At 33.2% G+C, this 12,579-nt stretch overlaps 1 protein-coding gene across 2 annotated transcripts in view; it reads left to right on the forward strand.

Moving 5' to 3' along the window:
- LOC115209302 (GTPase HRas) overlaps window positions 1-12,579 on the forward strand; it is a 160,295-nt gene that overhangs the window by 92,740 nt on the left and 54,976 nt on the right. For both annotated transcript variants that reach the window (XM_029777641.2, XM_029777640.2), the window contains exon 3: window positions 11,524-11,572. In XM_029777641.2, coding sequence (XP_029633501.1) covers window positions 11,524-11,572 — 49 coding nt within the window. The remainder of the gene's footprint in view (window positions 1-11,523; window positions 11,573-12,579) is intronic.

Consider the following 12,579-nt stretch of genomic DNA (forward strand, 5'->3'; position numbering starts at 1 on the left):
GTCTAACGTTTTAGTTAATCTAGTCTTATTGGCAATCAACCAGGGTTTTCAACTGGTGTCCCTATGGCCCCTGAAGGTCCATGTAAAATTTTTGTGGGTCCATGCAACAAATTGGGATCCACAAAAGTATTTTAAAGGCTCCTGAAAATATTTTGCTTTAGATGTATGTATTGGTATTTATTGCAAGAAACAGCTAGGTATTTTTCTCTAATATTTTACATAGTTCAACCCACATAAGCGAAAGTGTGAAAAACAAAACAGAAATTTTGAAAGAAGTTTCTATAAAACTAGTTTTTAAATATTGAATGGCTATGGGGGTCCACCAGAATAAAATAGTAATCAAGAGTCCATAGATAAAAAAAATTATTAAGAACACCTGAACTAGGGTGTTGCTTAGCTCAAGTTCTCCAAAGTTTTCCATTGAAATCAAATGAACTATCAATGTATTACACATATAACTCAATATATCTCAGGGGGTGGTTCCACTGAGTGGATAGAAACTTATAACTGATAATTTTCCCCCAGTCAATCTTTTACCACACTATCAAGTGTTTAATCACTCAAAATCGATGATTTCACTAGTCAAGATCTTGCAAATATTGGTGAGACTATGCTGATGAGGTCTAATAAGGCTAAAACTTGTCCAGGGTTTTCACTGTACTTGCTAAAGATACTCAATTTTTAGTTGAAATTTGGATTCTCTCTTCTGTCTTTCCTAAAAATTGATCATTAACCATTTTTTTGCTTTTTTTAAGGATGTCACATTAGTTATTTTGTTCACTACACTAAATATGTTGGGTCTCCCCCCCCCCAGCCTTGGCTAGTTATTTCTAGTTTATTTTTTTATGCTCTTTGCATTACTTGCTGATGTCATCTTTTATGTCATTCTATTTTCTTATGGCTAACTGATGACAATTTTGTACACTTGGTAATATATTTCTGCAAATATAATAGAAACTTACGATTAAAAAGAAAGGTGAAAATATTGTTTTTCCTTCACTCCTTAATTATATTTAATTAGCTTGTTGATATTCCCTGCATATGTCGACTATAACTTTAACTTTTTACTCCTACTAGTACTGATTCCAGTAAGCAGGTTGTAGCTTCGCTGAAGCATTTTTTTGCAAGATAAAATTAAGAATTTTATAATTTGTTCAAATTTATTTACATTTAAATCTAAATAAAGATTGCATCATCATTTAGCATTTATTTTCCATGCTGGCATGGATTGGATGGTATGACAGGAGCTGGCAAGTCTGGGTGCCATATCAGGCTCCATTGTCTGTTTTGGCATGGTTTCTACAGCTGGATGCTATTCCTAATACCAACCATTTACAGTGTGTACTGGGTGCTTTTAACATAGCATCAATAGAATTGAGTGAAATTGTTCAGTAACAGTTTCTCAAAATCTTGTCTCTAAAGAACCACTTTGTTCTATAAAATTTCACTATGATAGGGAAGTGAAATGTCTTGTACCATAAAATGGTATAACTTGGCACACCATGACATCCCCCTTCTCTCTGCTATCTGGTTCATCTTACCACCCTCCAGAAGGTAATCTTTAATTTCTCGTATAACTTTTTTTGTAAATATATCTTATTTAAAAATACAATTATTATAGAGACTATGCCACCGTATTAAAGCAAGTTCCAAATTTTACTTTTTCGTGTTTAATATTTTAGTGTATGAGAGTGAGTAGTGTGCATTCTTTTAATCATAAAAACTATGCACAATCACTACCTTACTGCGCAATCACAAGAGGGTCAACAACCTCTTTTGACTTTCACTATAATCTGCCCTCAATATCACTTGTGTGTCTACTACAGTCAGAAGGAGTATTTAAATGTGTAATAATAAGAAAAAGGAAGACACTCCTTGATAATCAACAGTATTTTATTGGGTGTGTTCTACATTTCTGATCCAGTCCAAGAAAAGAAAAGAAAAAGATACTAAAATTTGATTAATGGTATAAACTGATAATTTCCTCCCACTTACCACAACCACCCAGGACAAAATAACTACAAGTGGTTAAACAGTTAAAAGGTTGGACTGTAGATCACAAGGTAGTGCATTGAAATCTCACCATTGTAATTTAATTGCTTTCCTATTACACAGTGTGCATTATTCTGCTTGTTTTTGAATGTTGATACGAAAAATGGGCACCACTTACATTTATGAGTGAAGACTGTAGAATAAGAAAAAGCATTCAGTTAAAGACCAAATATTTACTTATTTACTTCATATGAAAATACCTGTTTTTACTCCTAATATGGTCTTGTGTGTAACTTATCTGTTCTTTATTGTGTCTACTGTCCTAAGTATTATGAAGGGCCCTGTCAAAAGTAAAGTTCTAGCAGAATATTAAAAGGATAATGGTAAAAATTGAAATAGATCGGATTAATTTACTTCAGTGTTGGTAGTGGTTTTGTTGTTAACTCCAAGCAAACTGTGATTGAACAGATCTATGATCAAAGTGCTCCAGCCACAGCCATTACAAAATAAATGGAGTTCAGTTTTGAATATGGTTTTATTATCAACATCGTTTAAAGAAGACATGATTTTTTTCAATTAAATAAATTCCATAGCATCTAAAATCTAATTTAATACTTTTTGCTTGATCAATAATTTAATTTTCAGTCTCTTGTTTTTTGTTGATTTCTTTTTTTTTTTTTTGCATGCATGCTCACAAACATTCATTTATCCTCTCTTCCTCCTCACCTCTCTCTCAAGTTTATCTGTTTAAATATTACCTTTAAGACATTTTGAGAATGTTGAGAACAAAATTGATTACTACAGTTTGGGTATGGAAATTTTTATAGTACTTTTTAAGATCATTTAAAGTTTTTTTATAGAAAAATTTATAGATTTTACATTATAAGAAGTCTAACTAAAATTGTATTCTATCAAAAAATACTTGAATAAAACTAACTATTGATCCCTTTTAGGATTGTTTTTTGTTGAAAATATTGTTTCATTATTTTGTAGGGATAAAGATAACTTAACTTATTGTTCAACTATGTGCATAATAGTTGTAGCAGTATTTTAAACTCTCATTTTACATAGGTACCTGTTTTATTAATTGCAGAAATTTAGTTGAAAGGCAAAAATTGGTGTCAGTGGACTTGAGTAACACCGAATATATTATATTGTAAAGCATTTACACAAACAGTGTACTTACTATTTCATTTCTTTTACTGTGATAGTGATTCCACCCAGAATGTGGTGATACCATTACTAGGTTCATGATAAAGCTAGCTTTTTCAATTATTTCATAAGTCTTTTTAAGTCCAATTAAACCCAGTAAATGAATTAATAGAATACAAAGAACAACTGGGTACTGCTGTTCAGAAAGTACTCATGGGTAATATATTAGGTGCTATGAATAAATAGGAAACCTAAGTTTAATCAATTGGCTTATCTTCTGACTCCTCCAGAAATAAGATAATGCTGCCTTTACCAACCTTGGCTGAAGGGAAAATAAAGTTGAGTCTATGGGGATATGGGCATAGACCAGTGAGACAACAAATTGCAATACAATAAAATAGCACCACTTCCACTGCTCTCGCAATTTTGTAATAGCCTGAATTATATAGCTGTTTAGTTTCAAGATAAATAACATTCTGAAACAAAACCATACATAATAAAATTGTATTTTTATACATTCCCTTTCCAGAAAAAAAATTGGAAAGGAAGGTTTTGTAAAACTTTGAATGCCAAATATAATGACTATTATAAATATCAAAAAAGATTTTTGACCTAGATTTTTGTTAGAATAAATTCTCAGTGACTAAACAGTTTTTTTTTCTTTGTTGTCTTTTTTTTTTTCATTATCTTTTTCTTTAAAACAATTAGCAATTCTGGTATCATTATTATTTTGATAGACAGGAGAGGATGGTTATTGTATGTAATACCTGTCAATCAAATATTAAGTATTCAACCAAAATAATAATAATCTTGAATTTAGTTCTGAACACAGTATAGCTTTTTCTTTAAAACCACCGGCAATTCTGATTTCGGCAGTAAAAGCTGTCATTCAAATATTAAGTATTCACCAACAACAACAAAAATATTCAATTTAGTTCCTTCCACAGTATAAATAAAAAAAAATCTCAGTCAAGTTTCATTTATTTCAAAAGTTGTTTTGAAATAGCTCCCCATGCCTGCTTATTTATATGCCTTCTACAGATTTAATTCTTTTCATTCTGGCCCAGTCAACTGTGACTTTTCTTTTTCAATATAGCTTTTTATTAAGAACTATTTAATCCTGGGTCAACTTTGATCAAGTGGACCTATGATTCAATGCATATCAGCCATGACCACTTCCTCTTTTATCCAACAATAATACACATACTGATACATTATCCAATGCATCCTTCCCAGTTAATCTTCCCAAATCAAAGAGGACGCAATACCTATTGTTGGTTAATATCCTATCCAGAGGAAATTTATCCCTTATTAACACCATGAAACTAGAGCAAGAAGCAATAGCTCTTAAAAATTCTTTTAGCTCTTACTAGAAATTTTTAAATTCATTTCAATAGGACTTAATTAAAGTAAGTAGATTAACATGCTATACCTTGGGTACAGTTCTTCTCTCTCTGAAGCTGAGTTTGAACTCATGAATAGAGATCAGAAATATTTTTTTAAGATACTACTACTATTTCCTTGGGGCTGTTCTCCAGTTATACAAAATTTATGAATTTAAAACTAATTAGCCCACCCAGAAAATTCTTTTGCAGTTTGTCTTGTTTCCCTAAAGTTGTGCACTGGAGTATATAATATCACAGAAGAATGATGTTATATACTGGTGCAACCAATTGCATATTTGAAAACTTTGATTATGCAATAATACCACAGATAATTGACATGACACATTCCAACTGCATTTCTATTTCATGTTTATTTTTCTGTTATTTGAGCACTTTGTACACAAAACTAAATGTTAATGACATTACCACATCAGCTAAACTAGTTGTTAACCATATAATTTGGTTGAGGGTATTCTAGTAATAAGATACTTCATAAGCTCTAATCAACAACACTGCTTTCAATCCAAGGACAAAAAGAACTTACCCACAAGAAGTGTGGCTATTTGTAGTTAATGCAGACATGTTATTTTATTATGTAAAGCTATATTTGTTGGTAATTATGCCAGTATTTAATAAGGTATTGTCTCTACTGAGAATTTTGCTTTACCATTGTACTATTACTGGTTTTCTTTTAACCATTTCGGACCTAAAGTACCAATCATAGCTGATAGCAAAAGATTCTAAAACTACTTTTTTTATTCTAAAATAGATTTATTTTACCTTGCTATTCTGAGTAGACTGATGTATCTATAGTGTTGAGAACTGAATGGACAACTTGTGATCAGTCACAAATCTAATCAATTATGTGACCTGGTGAAGAACTTGAGATGCAGATATATATGGCTAACTCTTTCTAACAGAAAACTTCCTCTACGTGTCTGTGTGTGTGCATGCATGCGCATACCAATGCCTTGTAAGTGGATGGAAACTGAAAGAGGCCTGTCGTGTGTATGTTTGTGTCTTGTTATGGCATCATGTGGTAGTTGCAGGCAAGCAACATTGTCATTCAAAAAGTCATGTTTCCAGTCTATCACAAAACAGTTGAAGCTTGGTGACAGAAAGAGCATCTAGTCATAGGAAATCTATCTCGGCGAATTTCATCTTCTCTGTCCAAACAGGGAAAAGTAAATGTTAAAATGGTAATAAGGGAGATGTACGGCCTCAAAAAAGGGAGGGTACCTTAAAGAAAATACCTCATGTACCAAAAAAAAAAAAAGCATAGTTATAGCTGAAAGTCTCCCATCATAGGCCTACTCAATCATAATTCAATTAATGAAATTGCTTCCTTTTCTTCTCTGCTTAACTTTCTGTGTGTGGACATAAATTAAGCACTATGTGCAAACAGCTGCTTGTATATACATGAACTAGTGCGAACATTATTACATCACAGTACATTACTAAACAATATTTAAAATGTTTGTACTCATAAATATGTCCTATATAATTGTATAATTAATGTTAAAATTAAAATTAGAATATTCTTCACAATTATGTGAGCATATTTTTCACTAAAAAATGATCCCATTAGTTTGTCATCACCTTAAATATGGAAAGATCCCAAGACAATTGTGTGTGTGAAATAATAATAGGCCTGTTGGAAATCTGTTAAGTGATATAATATAGCTATAAATATGTGGCTGACAGTCTTTTTTTTTTTTTTTTTTTTTGCTCTTAGCTTAACCCCTTAAACTGACCATATCCAGCCCAAATATTGTTTTATGTTGAAACTGGTCAGTTCTGGTCTCTCACACCTACCCTACAACGTCATTCTAAAAATGTACAATGACATCATCAAAATCTCAAATCTATGAGATAAGCATAATAAATTCAAAACAATAAATGAATGAATGAATAAATAAATAAATAAATAATAAATAAATAATGCATCTGACAGTAATTGGATTACTAAAGAGTTAAGCCATACTTCCATTTACCAATATGTGTGTTTTCTATTCAAGTATGAAGTAAATTTCATACGAGATTATATATTTTGTTTAAAGCAATGGTCAATAGTAGGTATTTATTTACCAACTCCAATGAGATGCAATGTAAGGTTATGTCTGACAGGATTTGAACTGGGAATATGGAAAATATTTAGAACCATTTCTTGACCTGTTGATGCCTACATCTACAGACTCTGCCAAAGCCCCAGTCAATAGAAGGCCAGGTTTTGGCACATAAACTCAAGTGGCAACACTCCTCCACTAACTTGCAGTCGATTTTAAACAAAAGGAGAAACAACCCTCATCCTTGGCTGGTACTTTATCAACCCTGGAAGAGTGAAAGGTAAAGTTGACATGATTTGAACTCAGAATGCAGTGAGCCAGAAGAAACCCTACATGACATTCTATCCAATGTTCTAATGACGTCTCTTTCTTTCCTGCAAGCCATTTAATCTAGCACGGTACTGATTGTGTGTCGCATAAAGATGATCCAAATGTTTACCAACTGTAACAATCTTCCACTGATTACTGACCTTACGTTCTTCCTTGGAGTTATAAAAATACATTGACAGATACATTGTTAATCTAAAATGAAATAGATTTTTCTGTGTTGATATGTTGGTCAGTTCTCTAAAGAAAATTAATGATTTGTAGATAATGAAGATATAATTCAGTTGCTTACAGATAGCAGGCCATAATTAGCCTTATTGTACACAATGCAACTGTAATTAACTTCTTATTAAGATGGTGGTAGGACTCCACCAATTATGTAATGGTATATACCAAAATTAAATCTTGATGGTTATCTCTGCTTTAATACTAATTAGTCTCCTGGTGAAATCAAATAATGCTAGTTAGGTATAGTGATCAGCTGTGTGCATTTGCTTTAACTTGGTGGTTCTCCAGAATTCAGTATGTATGTGTGAATGTCTTGGTGGGAAGGGTGAGTAGCAGAGAACAACACCATGTAGCTAGAAGAGAAGCTAGATGACAGGTCTATTTAGCAAGACGGGAAGCAGAAAGAGGTTTGCCTATGTTCTGCAATGTGGGGAGAAGAAGCATGAGGTATTCCAGATTGTAAGGCTGTGTATCAAAGAAAATCAAGATGTTGGTGGGGAGATCTGTGTATGAATAAGATAATGTTTTTTTTGCACTTAGTGGTTCTGAAAAGAAAAAAGACATGGAATTGCTATTATAAAAGGCTACTAAATGAGGAGAATGAAAGGGAGAAAGAGATTCTTCCTAATGTAAACCTAACAGAGAGACCAACCTTTTTAATTGACTGCAGTATGATGAGTGGAGTAATTGAGGATATGAAGACAGGGAATGTCCCTGGTCTAGCACTCTACTAACTACAGCACTATTCACACAGGTGCTGTAAATGATATCAGTTATCCTGTTACATCTCCCTATTACTATCACCTTAAACCTTTTCTTCCTCCCTGACCCACACCTATTTACTTCACTTCCCACCCCAAACTAACATTAATTACTGACCATGCCTCTACTCGTTTGTCCCATTCATGCAGGCCATCTCTTTCCCCATCTTTAGCCATCTGGCACTCTCCTTTCACTTTCTCACAAACTTAGTTCCCACTCACCCTTTGCAATCCTCTGTCCCTATTCTCATGTTCAGCTTGTACTTAGGTATTCTGCCTTCACATCTTTCCTCTCTTTCCTGCTGGAGAAGCTATATATGACCTCTTCAACAAGACACCTGGTGTAAAGCCATATCTGTTTATACCACACCCCCACTCACTTGAGAGGTCATACAAGTTACTTGGTGAGGTAAACACACCAGCATTGGTTGTCAAGCGATGTTGGGGTGACATACACAAGCATATATATATGACAGGCTTCTTTCAGTTTCCGTCTACCAAATCCACTCAGGGCTATAGTAGAAGACACTTGCCCAAGGTGCCATGCAATGGGGCTGAATCTGGAACCATGTGGTTGGTAAGCAAGCTGCTTACTACACAGCCATTCCTGTACCTATGACAAGTCTCTTTTCTCTTTCCATGTCACTGATGCTATCTCAGTACATAGATCAAGTTTATACCGCTTACAATCCAAACATATCTAACATAACCAATTAGAGCTTCCAATGGGGCATAGAGGATTTAGAAATATCTATAAAAGGGAAAATCAATTTTGAGATTACTGAATCAAGAAACAGTCTTGTTTGTAATTTATTTTTTAAATGAGTGGAGGGATTAAGTACAAGACCAATTTTTATAGAGGAATTACAAGTGAGTCAATCTCAACTTATTGGCCTGTCCTGAATATATTACTGCGGCATTTTCTGGGGTATCATAGGAATGAGAAATAAAGTCTATAAATTCATAATCAACAGAGATTAAACTAAATACTCTGAAGACTTTAATTTAGGATTCTACTATCTTGGCCAACTCTATTGCCCATATATATGGTCCTGGTCTTTTTGTGATCTGTACAAGATTTGATTTAGACTGACATTTTACTCAGTTTCATTTTTCTAACTGGTTATCCAGAATTCTCTCATTGCTCATGATTTCTCATCAATTACTCACTTGCTTTTGTTGAAGTTAAATGTTAACAGTTGTACTAACCTCACTTAATTACAATGTCCTTTAGGCTTATGTAAAACAATCATCATGATCATTTTAATATCCATTTCCTTGTTCCATATTGGCTAATTCCATTTATCTGGATCCTAAGTAACTTCATTTATTTGGTCCAGCTTTCACAAATTTCTTTTTGTCATTTTCCAAATAACACTTCAATCATTCTCATAAAAACCATTTGTTTTGAAAGCGCATTAATCTTGTTATAATTTATCCTTTATAGCATTGCATCATTAAAAAAAGGGATTGTATGTTCAAGGACTTGGCATTTCCTCTTGAATAACTTAATCTGGCTAGCTGTAAATTGATACCAAAAGGTATTTTTGTCTTTGATAAAAAAAAAGAGGGGTGCATTGAATAATGTCCTATACAGACTGTGTCTTAAAAATGGAGTGATATGCCTTTGATCATAAGATTGTTCAATCAGGGCTGGTCTGTAGTTGAACAAAAATAACATCTATAATGTTTTATTTGCATGCAGTGTGAAATTCATTTGTTCCTAAACACAATTATTACATAAAGCTAAAGCCTGATGTGTTGGGACTCACTTCTAACACTTATACACATAATTTCTGTGGAAAGAAAGGTAGAATAGTTTAATATTAAATATACCTTGATTCAGTGCATACAAATCAACCTGCTAGAAATAGCTGTTCAATCCCATCCAACTACAGTCTATCATCTTTAAAAAGGAAGTACACAGCCTGGGATATACTTAAAACGTTGGATGGGTATAGGTAGAACTGGGGGTTTGAATAACAAAAGCTAGCTTAAAATCGATCATGAGGAAAAAGTTCCCTCATGTAATTAACTTGATTCCTTTGGACTTGTTTGATTTAATTTTATATAAATATTGTGTGGTAGAATATAATTTTTTTTGGATCAATCTGGTTGACTATTATTCAGAAGGTAATGCCATATCCTTGAATATGCAATCCCTTTTTTAATGATGCAATACTATATAGGATAAATTATAACAAGATTAATGTGCTTTCAAAACAAATGGTTTTTATGAGAAAGATTGAAGTGTTATTTGGAAAGTAACAAAAAGAAATCTATGAAAGCTAGACCAAATAAATGAAGTTACTTTGGATCACTGAGAAAAACATACCACTTACCATAATAGTAGATGAATTGAAGCAGACAAATGAATGATAGCAGGTAGAAAGTGTGTGATAAGCTGGCCATCTCAGAATAGTATATGCAGACTTTGATGTCAAGTGTTCATTTGCCACATGCAATAATGTCACCATGCATTATATAGTACCTTTGTACCACCCAATATAGATTTAACTACTGAGGTTTTGTAACTCCACAATACAATGTAATGCCAGGTGGTAAATGTGAAGTTAGTACTGCAAATATCAAATGCAAAATGTAAAAAGCAAATCACAAAGTTCAAATATCAGAATACAAAGTTCATTGTACATAATTTGAGAATTCCAGATCACTCAGTATCAGAATGCACAACAGGAAATACAAAAAGCAAATAACAATCTTCAAAGATCAGAATGCAGTATTCAAAGCACAGAATATTGCCTGAGCTTTTACAATATTGCACTTGAGTGCATAACACATGTGCATGTACACATTCTCTCTTTCTTTCTCTTTCTCTCTCTCTCTCTCTCTCTCTCTCTCTCTTTCTTTCTCTCTCTCTCTCTCTCTCTCTTTCTTTCTCTCTCTCTCTTTAATTGTTCCTGAATCATCACAAATCCATTTTTATCATGAGTATTCTTCAGAACCATCTTTGATAATTTTTTTTTATTTTGTAAACTTTCTTGCTAACAAGTTTAACATTTCAGTGACCCACATTTCATTTGATTTAGTTTGAAGTAAAGTTATGAAGTTTCAGTAAGACAGGTGTCTTTGGCTGGTGAAAATGTTGAAGAGTTGGATGCATATCATCATAATCATTATCAGATTCAAACATCCTTTCCTTGTTAATAAGCAAGGGATATTTTTTCTCTCTCTTGCTCTCACTTCTCCAAAAACATTCCTTATAGGCTAAATTATACCAAGAAGTTGCAATTTTAAGAATAAATGGCATAGGTTGAGTTGGACAGTTTGACAGGATGCAACATGTCTGAGGACTGCATCATTCTCTAATGTCTGCTTTGGCATGTCAGAAAAGGTAATGTTCTTTTCTGAATTATTTTCTTCCCACGCAAGAATTACAAGTTTCCGTATTCAAATCAATAAAATAACTACGTGGAATAGATATTAAAGTTGATTTAATCAACGGTACCACACACACATACACTCTCTAGCAAAATTTGGTCCTGTGTCAAGTCAGAAGAAATCAATATTTCTAGATGGCAGTGCATTGTTAAATTGTAGTTTATTAAATTATCTCTTGGATTCTAATATTTCTTTTTTTTCTCTTTACAGCGGGTGGTGTTGGAAAGAGTGCCTTGACCATACAACTCATACAAAACCAGTAAGTACTGTTGGTTTAAAAATTTTGTGTAAAACATTTCTTTTGAAATTCAATTTAATATTATTTTAGCACTTTCTTACTGCCTCTTCAGTGCACTACAACTTTACCTTGAAACATCTTTGTAGGATGGTCTCACTGATATTGTGAGCATGCTTCCTAAAGTAATTTTGTACAATGCATCTGTATTCCTTTGTGGATTTTTATTTCATTTTGTGGTGCCTTTAAACAAATGCAGAGTTAGAGCCCCATCCCAACTAAAGCCCAAGAGACTACATATATTCTGTTTTATATCAACATTGTGTTATGCCTTCTCGAAGAACAATATTTCACACACACTCACACACTGGGTGTGTGTACTCAGAATGTGCTAGAAATGCACAGAATATCAACTAAAGTCATAAAATAATATGATTATGAATGCTTATATTTTGTGTGCTACCAACTGAACTAATGTTACTTACTTTAAGTTGGATTATCAGAAACCTATACTAGCTACACACAAATGTAGCTTCATACTGTGAAAGACTGGCAAAAAAGTAATGTGAAAAGTAAGGATGGCAGATAATCCTAGCACACTGCTATTTGAAGTCAGCAGCACCTACTTAGCCCCCAGCTTGAGCATATTCCTTGGACACTATTTCATATTATGGGGGTTATTTTTTGTTTTTCTTTTAACTGACTAACTTTCTGTTTTAAAAATGTGATCTATTTCATATAACTGTGTTCAATTTGTTCATTTTAAATAGATTTATGGGATAAAGGTTATTTTATTGGTTGGTGCTCAACACTGGCCAACTGATTGTGCAGATCTGTGATGTTCAAGCAGTCAGTTGAACAACTAGATGTGATTCACAGATTCAACATTCTATACATATCGCCACCTGGTTCAGGACCACCCTATGTATAACATGTAATGATTTTATTAGCACAGCAGAGCACTTATATCTTTGGTATGTTTGGCTGGACTAGATTAGATGGGAGAGGTGGTAATGTAGCAGTGTTCTGAG

Source organism: Octopus sinensis, linkage group LG3, assembly GCF_006345805.1.
Source record: "Octopus sinensis linkage group LG3, ASM634580v1, whole genome shotgun sequence".
NCBI lineage: Eukaryota > Metazoa > Mollusca > Cephalopoda > Octopoda > Octopodidae > Octopus > Octopus sinensis.